The 14,683-nt window shown below is 39.4% G+C and overlaps 1 protein-coding gene across 2 annotated transcripts in view; it reads right to left on the bottom strand.

Moving 5' to 3' along the window:
• Positions 1-14,683, bottom strand: part of ttc34 (tetratricopeptide repeat domain 34) — a 76,743-nt gene that overhangs the window by 17,517 nt on the left and 44,543 nt on the right. For both annotated transcript variants that reach the window (XM_043676069.1, XM_043676071.1), the window contains one exon: positions 6,333-6,499. In XM_043676069.1, coding sequence (XP_043532004.1) covers positions 6,333-6,499 — 167 coding nt within the window. The remainder of the gene's footprint in view (positions 1-6,332; positions 6,500-14,683) is intronic.

Below are 14,683 nucleotides of genomic sequence, written 5' to 3'. Positions count from 1 at the left end.
TTGTCTCAAGTACATGTTTTACTTTTAAGTCTGAAAATTAATATGCAAACATTATACTGACATTTTTGTTCAGAATGCTTACTATGTTTTCTTTGATTTGGAGATGCCGGTGTTGGACTGGCGTGTACAAAGTTAAAAATCACACAACACCAGGTTATAGTCCAACAGGTTTAATTGGAAGCACACTAGCTTTCGGAGCGACGCTCCTTCATCAGGTGATTGATTTAGGATATGGTTGTTTTCTGATAACTCAGATGTTGAGTGACCTTTGGTGGTGTAGTTGTGAGCTGTACAGTGTATACAGGTCCATGTTTGAAACCTAGTGTGCTGAATTAGCTGACCTCTCCTATCAGATGTTATAACTGACTTCATTTGTTAGATGTTAGAGGATCTAAAGTTATTGAGGATATTTCAGGTTTTGTGGGAAACTATCGGACGAAGTTACCTGGAGACTTTGTGCTTGACACACAGTCATTTACTATCATCCATGTGTCTATTCAACTGTCGCTTAAATGTCCCTAATGTATCTGACTCTACTACCACTGCTGGCAGTGCATTCCACGCACCCATCATGCTGTGTAGAGAACCTACCTCTGACATCTCCCCCAAACTTTCCTCCAATCACCTTAAAATTATATCCCCTTGTGATAGCCATTCCCACCCTGGGGAAAAAGTCTCTGGTCTATCCACTCGATCTTTGCCTCTCATCATCTTGTACACCTCTATCAAGTCACCTCTCATCCTTCTTTACTCCACTGAGAAAAGCCCTAGCTCCCTCAACCTTTCTTCATAAGACCTACCTTCCAGTCCAGGCAGCATCCTGGTAAATTTCCTCTGTACACTTTCTAGAGCTTCCACATCCTTCCTATATTGAGGCGACCCGTATGGAACACAATATTCCAAGTGTCATCCAACAAGGGCATTATAGGGCTGTGGCATAACCTCGCGGCTTTTAAACTCAATCCCCCTGCAAATGAAAGCCAACACACCGTACGCCTTCTCAACAATCCTATCAACTTGGGTGGAAGGGTTCAAATTCACATCTTAGTTGCTTAACCTACAATAACCTCCTCCTTACAGCTGAGTGAGTAAATAGGGGACAAAGATAATCTCTGTGCCTTTGGGGTCAAAATATCTCTAATGCTTCAATGATGGAAAGTTAGAACAAAAAAGTCACATTTATCGTATATGCTGCAACCTAACGCGAATTGGGCAGTGCATGGTACTAGATTGTAATGTTACAGATATTTTTAATTAACATGGACGAAATGGACTTGAACCCAGCTGGGTCCTATGCCTTAAGGTAAAGACACTATCACTATGACACAAGAGCTCTCAAATTATTATTAAATATTGTCAAATCATTAATGGGTCATTCGGGGAGATCCAAGATGGCGGCGACTCAGCAAGTCTGAGTCTATAGTGCTCCTCCCAAGACCTGGGCAAACTGGGCCACCCTCCTCCACCACACTCACCAAATCAATTAAAAATAGTTTTTATTTAATGTAATTAGTGGTTCAGTACTAAATTTAACAGTTCAGTCTCCTGTAAAAATGACTAGGGGGAAAGGAGCCCACAGTTCTCAGCAGGCAGGAGCCCCTCCCCCACCCTCCCCAGCCACAGCAGAGGCGTCTGCAGCCGCCCCGGGGGACTTGCCTACGGTGGTGAGCCTCGTGGAAATAATCTCCAAACTCGATGCGAAGATCGATGCTTTCATTGAAGAGTCCTGAAGTCAATGGAATTCACTTTCGGCCGCGCTACAAAAGCACGGCAGAGACGTCGAATAAATTGAATGCTGCGGAGGGGCGGAGTTAAAGGCCACAACCTCCGAGGCCATTGCAGAATCGGCTGTGGATCGGGTCCGGACTCTCGAGTAGCAAGTCCAGACCTTAGAGAACCTTAGAGGTTGTCAAAGAAATATTTGTTTGCTGGGCCTTCCTGAACGGGAAGAAGGCGGCCAGCTTACAAGGTTCCTTGAACAGTGGCTTCCGCACTTATTGAATCTGGAGGCTGGATCAGGCCGGGTAAGGGTGGAATGGGCCTACCGGGTCGCAATACATGGGCCCACTTGAACCAGCGCCCCCGCCCGGTCCTGTACCAGCTGCAGAGCTATAAAGGTGAGGCAGATGCTCTTGGATGCCTCCAGAAATCTTGGGAAAGATCCCCAAGCTATGACTTATAAAGAATGTTATTTCAGGACTTTTCCCCAGCTTTGGTCCGAAAGAGGAAGGCATTTGATGAAGCAAAGAAGCGTTTAAGGGATTTAAACATTCAATACTCCTTGCGCTACCCAGCTATGCTACGCTTCAGCCATGAAGGGTCCGTGTATAACTTCGGATCACCGGAGAAGGCCAAGGAACTTTTGGACTCTCTTAGATAAACTATAAGAGTTAATTGATGTTGTTTTGCCCTACCCCCACCCCAGTTTTCCCCCTCTTTTTTTTTCCTTTCATTACCTTACTGTTTAATATTATCTCTGGGGGGTGGGAAGAATGGTTTATTTATTCATCCTTTACTTAGCGATTTTCTTCACTTTTTTTATATATAGGCCAGGGGGCTAGTTAATGTAGATGGGGGGGAAGGTGGCTACCTTATCCTATTTTATCTTTGTCCTTGGGAGCGAGGTTGTTTTCCCCTGTTATTTTGTATTAATATATTTAATTATTATTTGCTGAGACTGTACTTTTATAATCATATATGTTCATATATGGTATTAACATTACCAAATATATCCAGGTGTTGGTGTGGGGGGGGGAGGATAGGGTACTCACTGTTAGTTCTCGTTCAGTAGTATACTTGAATTTTCTTTATCCTATCGTGGGGCGCCTGGGTCAAGGGTGGGGCACCGGTTGGGAGAGGTTATGATGGGTTTTTTGGAAAGGAAGTGATGCCCCTTGGGAATAAGGGGGTAGATCTCCGTTCAAATATGTTTTATACTGTTGTAAGTTAGATGAGTAGTTAGTTGAGTTTTGTCTTTTTTTTTCTCTTGGTATTTCTGTTTTCTTGTTTGACAGATTTTGGTTATCATTTATTTAAGATTTAACTGTAGATCAATGTTTATACTTGTTTTTTTAAGTTTTCTTTTGTAAACTTGTAAAAACATGTTAAATTTTCAATAAAAATATCTATATAAAAAAATGTGTCATCAGGACTAAATACTTCTCATTCTGGTTCAAAGAATTAGCTGGAAAAATGTCCTAACAAATTGGCTAATATCAACTGGACAAGTAATGACAATGTTATCCATTGCTGATAAACTGCATGATTTTAGTTGGTTGAACACTATAAATTTCAGTACACTATGTATTTATACTTGTTCGTTAGTAAGCCATGAGTATTTGTAATTTGTGACTAAATTCTCTGGACTAAGTGTACTTCTGAGGATGGAGTGGGGCTTTGGGCAATGACATCTTCAATATCAGTCAAACCAAAACTTGAATTAGATATCTCAAATTACTCTGTTTGGGAATTCTGCAGGACTGTTAAAAGTGTCAGTACACTTCAGACACCCAGCTGACCAAAGTACATCAAAGAAAAGAAAAGCATTAGGATCATCAATCTGTAAAACTGCACCCCACACGCAAGGAAGTTATAGATGGGGAAAGGATGGCATGAAGGTCAAAATAAAGCATTTATTTTCATCAACAGGGAACAAATTGTGCAGGTCTTCATGCCCTTCTCAGTTCTTTACCAATGAAATGAAAATTAAGAAGAACTTGGTTTGTAAATGTGGATTAAATGAGCCATCAAGGCGTCAGTTCTATTATTTTGCCTGAATGGTTAATTAATGCCTTTAGCAGTAGGGTCACTTCTTTCTTTTTTGTTCCAGCTGTTGTCTGCATTTTGAAACATTTATCAAGGCAACTATAGATATCTGTATCTCAAAGGTTTGAAGCATTGAAGAATAAATTAGTAACTGAAGCAGATATCAGTTGAGAATGGACATGTCCAAACTTAAATTATACTGAAATTTGAAGTCTGAAGAAAAAGCCCGATATGTTATACTGTCGAAGGTGCTGTCAAGATATGCAGGCTTACAATAGTATAAATCATTCCTATTCATTCTAATAGTATGTGTCAAAATCACACTTGTGGTCATTTGATTTTCGTTACAAAACAAATCAATGTTATTTCGCTCACCAGAATGTGAGTAGTGTACGTGGAAGAGTTCAGGGACATGATTTTCGAATGTCATGCACATGTTTGGGTTCTGTCACATTCAAAACAAATCTCTGATGTATACACACATTTAGTACACAAGTCCCACAGACAAAACGAATCATGGATATTTGTATAACTTAAAAAATTTGCTCATGGGATGTAGGTGTGGCTGATGAGACCAGCATTTATTGCCCATTCCTAATTGCCCCAAGGTCTGTTAAGAGTCAAATACATTGTAATGTGTCCCCAGTCACATGTAGAATGACAGACTTTCCTCTCTAAAGGATTTAGTAAACCAGGTTGGATTAAGAACATAGAAATTGCATGGCACAGGAACAGGCCCTTTAGCCCATGATGTTGTGCTGAACATGATGCCAAATTAAACTAATCCCGTCTGCCTGCCCTTGGTCCATAGTCTCTCCTTTCTTACTTACTGCCATTAACAATAATTACATGGTTAACATTAGGCTAACTTTTTTATTCCAAAATTTTAGTGAATTCAAGTTTCACCACTAATAAGATTTGAACCCATGCACCCAAAACATTAGCCAGAGACTCTGGATTACTAGTCCAGTGACACTACATTATATGCTGTCACACAATAGTAGTCATCGTTAAGTCAATCCACTGTGATGAAAGCCTCTATTTGTATCCTTTTTTGTACGGAGCAAGTCAGCAATTTATTATTGATAATATGATAGGATGGGCAGAGTGGCTCAGTGGCTAGCACTGCTGCCTTACGGCGCCAGGGACCCAGTTTAAATTCCACCCTAAGGCTGGTGTGGAGTTTGCACATTCTCCCCACATCAGAATGGTTTCCTCCCACTGTCCAAAGATGTGCAAGTGAGGTGGATTGGCCATGGTAAATTGTTCACCTGTGTCCAGTGATGTGCAGGCTATTTGGATTAGCCATGGGAAATGCAGGGTACATCACAAGGATAGAGTTGGGGTTAGGATTGGATGCTCCTCGGAAGATCGGTGTGGATTCAACTGGCTGAATGGCATGCTTCCCTACTGTATGGGATTCTATGATTTATAGACAGCACCATTCCAAAAGATTCTGATTGGTAATATTCAATTCTGCTCAGTAATAGGGGAGGAGCCAGTTGCAAAATGTTCAATAGATTACTTATGAGAATTCAGGGGATACCGAAGAGGAGTTCTAAGGGAACAGAGTGAGGCTGTCAGTCGATTGAAATCTCTAACTGTTGTCTTCTCCATGTTAGGGAATGCTGTTAACTGATAACATTTGGACCAGGCAGCCAGGGTCTAGTGTCAACATCTCCTCTGCCAGAACTTCAGGAATTTTGTCTTAAAGTGAAATAAGATCCATCAAGCAGGTTTCTTTACAGTCTAAGATAGAGGAAAATACCATTGGTCATATTAGTATTTGTTTAAGGAATTAATTTTTTTTTGTGATTCATAGTGTAATGGAATTAGATAAAGACAGTGTACCGCTCACATCTCAGTGAGAACACAGATCAAAAGGTGAGAAAACTAAGAGTTCAAAACAACTCTTTTTTTTCTTTTCCATAAAAAAAGCTTAAGTAGTTGTATTGAAATTAGATGCATAGAAGGATTACAAATGTAGTATTTAGAATTCAGTCACTGTCCTTGATGTTATGTGTACACTGTTAGAGCACAAGCCAGATCAAATCTCTAAAGAGGCTCATTCTGAAGCGTGGTATGCAGTTTTGCTCACCCTGAGCCAAAAAGGATGCAAATACAGCAGACAGGGCCAGAGAAGGAAAAAAAATAATTACAAGTTTTGGAAACTGGTTAGGAAGAAAAATTCAAGCAACTAAACCTATTTTCAAAGAAAATAGACTGACAAAATGATCCAGATTTTTAATCGCAAAAAATATAAAAATGAAGTAAAAAGAAGCAAATCAATTTACCTGAACAATTCGACTAGTAATGGAACAAAGAACATAATTTATATTATTTAAATACCTGTAGTTAAAATAAATCACCCTGTTCTAAAAAAAATGGAAAACCTTGGGTGTAAGTGGTTGCTTGGAGCAGATAAGGCTAGTTAACTCTATACCTCAATTCAAGATTTCAGTTTCATATTGGATGTTACCAACTGTGGCAATAATCAAAAGAAATATGAATTATTTCAATTGGGTGAAATTATTCTCAAAGTTTATGATAACATCGGCAGCAATTACCTCTTTTTTATTAAGGATCACATACATGAAGGCTCGTCCACATCGTGCTTGTACATGGTTTGGGTTTGCCTTTAGAATTGTGCCAAAATCAAAGATAGCAGTTTTCTTCTGGTTAAGATGTGCATAACATCGTGCCCTGGTGAGGAGTGAAGCTTCATCAGTGCCTCCTAGAACAAAAATAAATATGCAATAAAATACTTAAAACAGCTTTACAACAGGAATTAAATACTAAACTGTTATAGAGTCATAGAGATGTACGGCATGGAAACAAACCCTTCGTTCCAACCCATCCATGCCGACCAGATATCCCAACCCAATCTAGTCCCACCTGCCAGCACCCGGCCCATATCCCTCCAAATCCTTCTTATTCACATACCCATCCAAGTGCCTTTTAAATGTTGCAATTGTACCAGCCTCCACCACTTCCTCTGGCAGCTCATTCCATACACATACCTTTTCCCTCTACTTCAAACTACTCATAAGTCATTTCTTTGAAATGTTACCCCAATCCCTGAACAATTTTCCCCAATTCCCCAGATGTGAAATCACAAATCATTAAGCTCCTGGGGCAGGGGCACTTTTCTCCCAGACCACATTAATCGATGTTTAAAAAGGAGCCAATTTAACCAGACTTTCTTGAATTAACAAGTGCAAGTTTATTAGTCACTAAAGACATGAGAACACATGACAATGCAATGAACATACACACAGATAAGGTCAAAAGTGAATACAAAAAAAGTTTACAAATTACAGATGAGCCTTTGATTTCTTTGAAGATTAGACAGTCATAGAGATGTACAGCACAGAAACAGACCCTTCGGTCGGACTCGTCTACGCTGACCAAATATCCTAAGTTAATCTAGTCCCATTTGCCAGCATTTGGCCCATATCCCTCTAAGCCCTTCCTATTCATCAACCCATCCAGATGCCTTTTAAAAGGTTGTACTTGTTCCAGCCTCCACCACTTCCTCTGGCAGCTCATAATAGAATGTTCAACTCATTACAGTGTATATTACCAGTGGTGCTGACGTTGGTAGATGAATAGTTGATTGAGAAACTCTTGGGTGTGCTGGTCAATTGAAATTCTTTTGGCTTGGTTCCTTTTCAGAGTGGCTGGCTAACACCATTCAGTGACAGCATGGTTTTTTCCTTTTTAAGTCTATCTCTGAAGTACATTAGTATACATTCCAGGATAGAAGGCCACATAGAGCCTAGAGCTGAAGCTGAAGTTGGTTTCTAACCCGGATTTTGTATATCCTTGGAAAGATTAAAACACAAATGTGTCTGCAGGAGATGGATTACTGCTGATAGCAGATTGGGTAGTCAGCCTTTTTTCATTGCTTTCATTTTAGTCTTTCCAATTGAAATTCCCTTGATGCTACACATGTGAGGCATACTATGGGTCCATTCTACCAGATAGTCACTGAACTTACGTATGCAGTCAGTCCTCTTTTAAAAAATTTCATATTTGAATTTAAAGTGGAAAATGTCCATAGATGATCCCATGTAAAGAAAATACAATACACACGTAGTGGAAGTCTTTTAGAACGCATATGTTGAAAATGAAAAAAAAAGTGATACTGACACAGTTGAACTTTGTTCATAAGAAATGTAATTTTCTCAAATTTTTAATTGGCGATGTGAAGATTTAAACAAAAAAAAACTTACTACATCAAAACCAGTATAAGTGAATTCAGAATTCCATTAAACCTCTTAATAGATTTCCACGGTAGTTCTATACAACACGATCAATTCAAGAGACCCACACTGGATTCAGCAAAACATATTACAATGCAGCAAGTGTTCAGATAACCTTGGTCTTATGTCATTACCTGCAGAACACATTAATGGCATCATATGGAACCTGTGATTCCTTGTATTATTTTGGTTCATGGCTAATACAAAACCAACATTCTCCTGAAACTTTCCATCTTGTACTCATCAGGATAATTCGCAAGAAATATTAATGTAAACTGAAACCAGTATTTCACTGTGTAAGAGAAAAAAGTACTGATTGGTTGGCAAGTGGGTTCTCACTGGGAGAAATATTGCTCAGAAATCACAGAATTGTTAAGATATGGAAGATGTTTTTGGACCATTATGTCTATATCAGCTTTCCAAAGGACCACAGCTCCGTACTATTTTCTTGTACACTCTCTATAATCATGCATATTATTTCTATTTTTAAAAAAAATCAATTAATGCCCTCTTGAATGTCTCTACCGTATGCAAAACAGTTGTGCACAAGTGGTGCTTTCTCACATTCATTTACATCGATTGCAAATCATTTTAGATGTGCTCTTTCATTCTTGACCCTTTCACAAGCAGGAACAGTTCCTCTGTTTACTCTGTACAGACCTCTCACAATTTGGAAGACTTCATTCCTGATGAAGGGTTTATACCCGAAACATCGATTCTCCTGCTCCCCAGATGCTGCCTGAACTGCTGTGCTTTTCCAGCAGCACACTCTCAACTCTGACTCTCCAGTGTCTGCAGTCCTCACTTTCTCCTTGGAAAACCTCATTCAAATCTCCTCGTAGTCTTTTCTTCTCAGAGGAGGGCAATAATTACAAGCACTGGCCGTTAAGAATGCAATTTGCTTTCCATAATGTCACTTCTGTTGTATTCTAATAATTTCTTTTGTTTTAAATTCAACCAGCAAATTACAGCCCAGCCACTACACATTGGGTAACTTATTGCTCTAGCACAGAATTGATTATTGCATTGAGTTGCTTATTTGACTACTAGTGATTGTTTGACTTGCCGCCCATTTCCAACCCTACATAAACTGGAGTTCACCACAAATTATGCTCCAACAACTTGCAACAAGTTCATTTCAGTCAACAACATTGTTTGCCGAATAGCACTCGTTCTCTATCCACTAGCGCTTCAATTTTTAAACAGTTATCTTGTTGTTCAGAGCCTTCCATTGCCTCACACCCCACCTGCACTGTGCTTAACCTCCTCTTAACCCCTAAAATTTCTGAGAACCATATTTTCAGCACTCAATTTTTAAAAAAAATATTCTTTTCAGGAATATGCACGTCTGACAAGGTCAGCATTTACTATCTGGCTCTAACTATCCTCAAGAAAGTCAATATGAGCTGCCTTTTTGAACTGCTGTAATCTATCTAGAGTAGTTAATCTCATAGTATTGTTAGGGAGTAAAGACTTATTACCCAACAACAGAAAAGAAACAATGATATGGTTCCAAGTCAGGATGCTGTTTTAGGAGGAAGCTTGGCAGATTTCTGCAGTGCATTTGGTATGTTGCACACACTTCTGTCACTGTCTCTCATTTGTGGATACAGTAAATGCAAGATAATGATTGGGGTGGCAATCACACAGTTTGGTTTGTCCTGGATGGATTTGCACTTGGTTCTCTCTTGTTGGAGATGGTCCTTATTTGGCAAGAACAATTCATGTCACAATGACCCCAAGCACGAATGTTGCCCAGGTCTTGCGCTATTTGGACATATCATCAGTAAACAAGAAATCCTCAACAATAAATCTTGTGAAATCAGCACATATCCCAATTTCCGACTTTATTGTAAGGGCACGGTCACTGATGAAGCAGTGTTGGGCCTGGGACGCTATCCCAAGGAGCCCCTCCACTGCATTATCCTACGCTTGAGTGATTGACCTCCAACAACTGCAACAGTCTTTCCTTGTACTCTGTATAAATCAAACCAGCAGAGAGTTTCTCACCAGAATTTCACTAGCTCCAACTTTACTATGGCTGCTTGATGCTATAGTCAAAGGCATCCATCTTATCCTTCCCGTGAATTTAGCCCTTTTGTCCATGTTTGGATCAAAGCTGTAATGAGGCCAGGAGCTGAGGGTGGCCTGGTGGAACCCAAACTGTATGTCATTGAGCGGGTTGACTCAATGCTACGTGATGGTACATCACTAACAACATCCATCACTTCTGATGATTGAGAGTGGACTGATGCCTCTAATTGGCTGGATTGGATATGTCCTAGTTTTTAAATGGACAGGACACATTTAGGCAATTTTCCAAATTGGTAACTAGATGCCAGTATTGTAATTGTACTGGCTCACTTGATTAGAGGCACAGCTGATAATTGTTCCAAGTCTTTGATCTGCTTCAGTAACATAGCATTTATGCAGCTGATTCAATTGCAGTCATCTAGGCTCCACAAAGAAAAATCTATTCTCTGATTTCCTTTCACTCTCTTTCTACTGCAAGTGGTCAGAAGTGAAGCAAGCAAAAGCCTCGTCCACCCAGTGCCAGGTCCATTTAAAGCCCTACACAGATTTAGAATTGTGCCCAATTCTCAGCATATAACTTGCAAACAGAAGGAACAGAGAAAAATGTTAGCACCATTGGATGGGAGTTGTTATATATTGCTGTGTTGTCTGAAAAGAGTTAGGAATTAGATAGGAACCAAAATGTAGGGAAAGTGTGCCAGTGGAGCTACATGCACAATTACACTCGAATGTCAAGTTTGTGTAATATGACACTAGCTTGTAGGCAGTTTTCAACCAAGGCAACTGGAAAATTAGAACTAAATCAAAGAGCTCTCATCTTTCCAAGATCTGAGAACCAGAAGATTAAAAAAAAATCCACTCACAACATGAACATACAAAAACAATGTGATTGAAAGACAAACAGACCGATCAATGTACACATATTTATGGTGCTGAGCAAGATTAATGCAGAAATGAGAGTATCTTTACGAAAGGTTTGCCTTTTGCAAAACAGAATTTCTGACAACTTGCCTTTATTGGAATACAACACTAGCAGCAACACTACCAGCAGTGGTAAAAATACCTTCAGAGCAAACTGTATAAAGTAGGCAGCTCGAGAACCACTTAATCAAGCTTCACATAATTAGGTAACTTAGAACTCATTATTTTCTCTTTACTATCCTTTCCAATTTCTAATTTTAAACATTGGCTTGATTAATGTAGCCCAATTTTAAAAGAGAAAACATATAAACCTGCATGCTTGCTCTTGACAAGAATTTAAACTTAATGAGTAAATATGGAATCTCATCAATTTAGCACAATCAATTCCTGTTAACCATGGGGACTTTAATATCTGACAAAAAAGTAAAAGCTATTCATTTGATATAAAAAAAACTAATATGGTTGATGATTTTGCTGTCGTAACAACATTTGGGAAATGTGATGAGAGTTGGCAAATCACTGAGTTTATGAATGGATAATTCCTTTGAAACTTAAGATATTTTAAGTGTCTTAACAGGGTAGATGTGGAGATGTTGTTGCCCTTGTAGTAGAGTCAAGGGCCATACAGCATTACTTACATCCTCTGCAAGACTGCACAAAAAAATGTGGATTAGTATTTTAAGCAGAGGAAAATCAGGGCAATAGAATAGTTATCATCCTTCATAAAACTGCTGGTATAGCTGATTCTGGGTAAAAATATCTAATATAGCCCTTCAAACCTGCATCTATATATCAATTCATCTCAGTTCTCATCCTTTAATTGCTAGAAACCTATACTTCTAAACTAACTAACTGTCTAGTTCTCTTTCAAACACCTCAAGTGATTGAGATTGTACTTGGAGGTAATGTGTTCAACATTCTCGAGCTTTGGTGTAAAATACAGCTAACAACAAAAAAAGGACTCTAATCAATATCTCTGCAATCTCTTACCTAGCCTTGTATGGTTATGTAAATAAAGATAGATAAAGGATATTTTTCCATGAATAACATCATTTCAAATCCTTAAATGCTTTCACTGTGCTGCCTACCTCCACATTGAGGGTGCCAGTGTTCATCTTCACTCTTGTATGGTTATGTAAATAAAGATAGATAAAGGATATTTTTCCATGAATAACATCATTTCAAATCCTTAAATGCTTTCACTGTGCTGCCTACCTCCAACATTGAGGGTGCCAGTGTTCATCTTCACTGATCCATTTAGAGTTCATTTATTGCCTTTATATTTATAAGCACATCGACTAGAAGGGCATTAAATTAGACTGACAATCTTTCACATCAAACAGAACAACACAGCTATTTTGCAAAGATATGATTGGGTAAACAGTATAAATCAGCAATAACTTTTAACTAGCTGGGAGCTTGTACAAGAAATCAGTATTAACAGTTGTGGAAATCACAACTAAGAAACATTCACAGTTAAGTAAATTCAACTTGGTAAATTCACCACAATACAAGCATCTTAAGGAGGTTTGAGATTTGCCTTTGGGTAATTTCTTAACAGAAGGTAGGGCATAATGTTAAAAGCTCAATTAGTGTCAGGCCCATAGACAGAATGGGGTTAAAAAAAGATCAGCTGACAGTTGCATCAACCTAGTGAGGTCTCAGTTAGTTCCTCATACTATGGAATAGCACATTGAAAAGAGGGATAATACATGGAGAGACAGAAAAACAGTCTACAACAACAATACAAAATTTAAAATTGAGTTAAGGGTGCAAGAGCCTACTTTCAGGCTAATTAATCAACTTGTTATGAAACATGAGGTCAGGTTGACAAACACCAATATGAATTCCTGTAAAAAGAAAAACTCAGTGCCAGAGCAACTCATGGCTTGAGACAGATGGGGAATTTATTATATGTGCAATGTTTATAATTTAAGCATAGAATTTAACGACATTCAGTTCTGTGAAGATTAGTGGCAGGTCAAAAGATTGGAACCTTTCAGAATCCAGCAAGGAGTGACATTTATGAAAAAAAGATAACGCCAAAGAATTGCCCAAGAAATTGAAGATTCCGCTGGGTAATTCCCAGAACACAAAACTCTCAAAATATCCTTTTAAAATCAGAAAATATGAAGGGTTCTACTAAGTTGATGGTTTTCTTCCATATTCTAGTTCCTGGATAGCGATTAAAAGTGACCCTCAAACTTATACTACACACGACCCAACATCTCCCACCCACCCCAACTTACCCTTAAAAACACTCAATCATCTACCTGGCACCCTTACCACCTTGGATCCTACTCATTTGGCAGCCTACGCACACAAATATCTTATATAAGCTCCCTTTGCACTACAGCTATCAAAACTGTACAGCTGTGATGCTGGACTTTTATGCTTCAGAAAATGGAAACTGACTGCTGTGCCAAAGGGGTATGATTTGAATTCCCCCAACTGTTCTATGCTATGTGGGACTTGTCAGAATGGAAGTACAGTTCTGCATTTCAAAAGGGACTCTGATTGGAATCTCTGATCAGAAATGCAGAGCTTATATTTATAAAAAGGAGTGTACTCTGTGAGAGATTGCCATTCCCTGGAAAATCTGGATCAGAGTTTCTACAAGCATATGAAAAGGAAGAGTAGCTGAGATAAGTGGTAGCCCCTGTAGGGATGGTACTGGGGAACTCGTAATGGGAAACAAGTCAGTGTTGAACAGGTATTTTGAACGATTCGTCACTGTAGAAGGCACAAAAGATATCCCAGAAATATTTGAAAAACCAAGAGGGAAAAGGCAGGGAGGAAATTTAAAACAAATCACTCTCAAGGCGAAAAAATATAGATATTTGACAAACTACTGGGCTAAAGATTGACAAGTTTCTTGTACCCTTGTATCCATGGGTCTTCCTAGAAATAATTGCAGAGAAACCATTAACATTAGTTATCTTCCAAAATTCTTTAGTTTCTGGAAAGTTGAGTAGATTGGAAAACAACAAATATAAACACCATTTAAGAAAGGAGGCGGGGGATCCCAGATGGCGGCGTCCTGTTAGGATCACATTTGCTGGGCCCCGCGCTGCAACACCAACCCAACAGAGCCAGAACCCATCCCAAACACTTAATAGTGAGTAAAAATACAGTAAAGGAGCTAGAAACCTAAAAAAAAACAACTCACCTTTGCCCTTACAGCTAGGGAACGCTGAAAAAAAAAGGAGGTAGCTCACCTGGCCCAGCCCTCTGAAGCAGAGGGCTTGCTTACTCAGAAGACCCTGGTTGAGGAGCTGGCCAAATCTCATGAGGTCCTGGGGACGCAGATCCAGGGAGGAAAAAAAGAAGAAAAATAAAACTGAGGAGAAGCTGGCTCCTGTATCTGCTATGCTGCAAAACTTGGGAAAAAGGACCGGATGAGCTCGAGCGCCAGGCTGCAGGGGTAGAGGCAGAGACTGACTCCTCCAAGAGCCGGATTGAAGCTCTGGAAACACAGATCTATGGTCTGTTAGGTCTGGTGGACAATCTCAAAAACAGGAGCAGAAGAAAGAATTTGTGCGTTGTTGGCATACCAGAGGGGACAGAAGGTGAGCAGCCATTGGAGTTCTTCGTGATGTGGTTCCTGGAATTCCTTGGTTTGGAGGTTGAGAAGGGAAAGGTAACAATTAAAAGAGCCCACCAGATCGTGGCACGAAAGCCAGGTGCAGATCAGCGCC

Source organism: Chiloscyllium plagiosum, chromosome 34 (assembly GCF_004010195.1).
Source record: "Chiloscyllium plagiosum isolate BGI_BamShark_2017 chromosome 34, ASM401019v2, whole genome shotgun sequence".
Classification (NCBI taxonomy): Eukaryota; Metazoa; Chordata; class Chondrichthyes; order Orectolobiformes; family Hemiscylliidae; genus Chiloscyllium; species Chiloscyllium plagiosum.
Note: the sequence above shows the minus strand (reverse complement) of the source record. Positions and strands in the feature narration are given on the sequence as shown.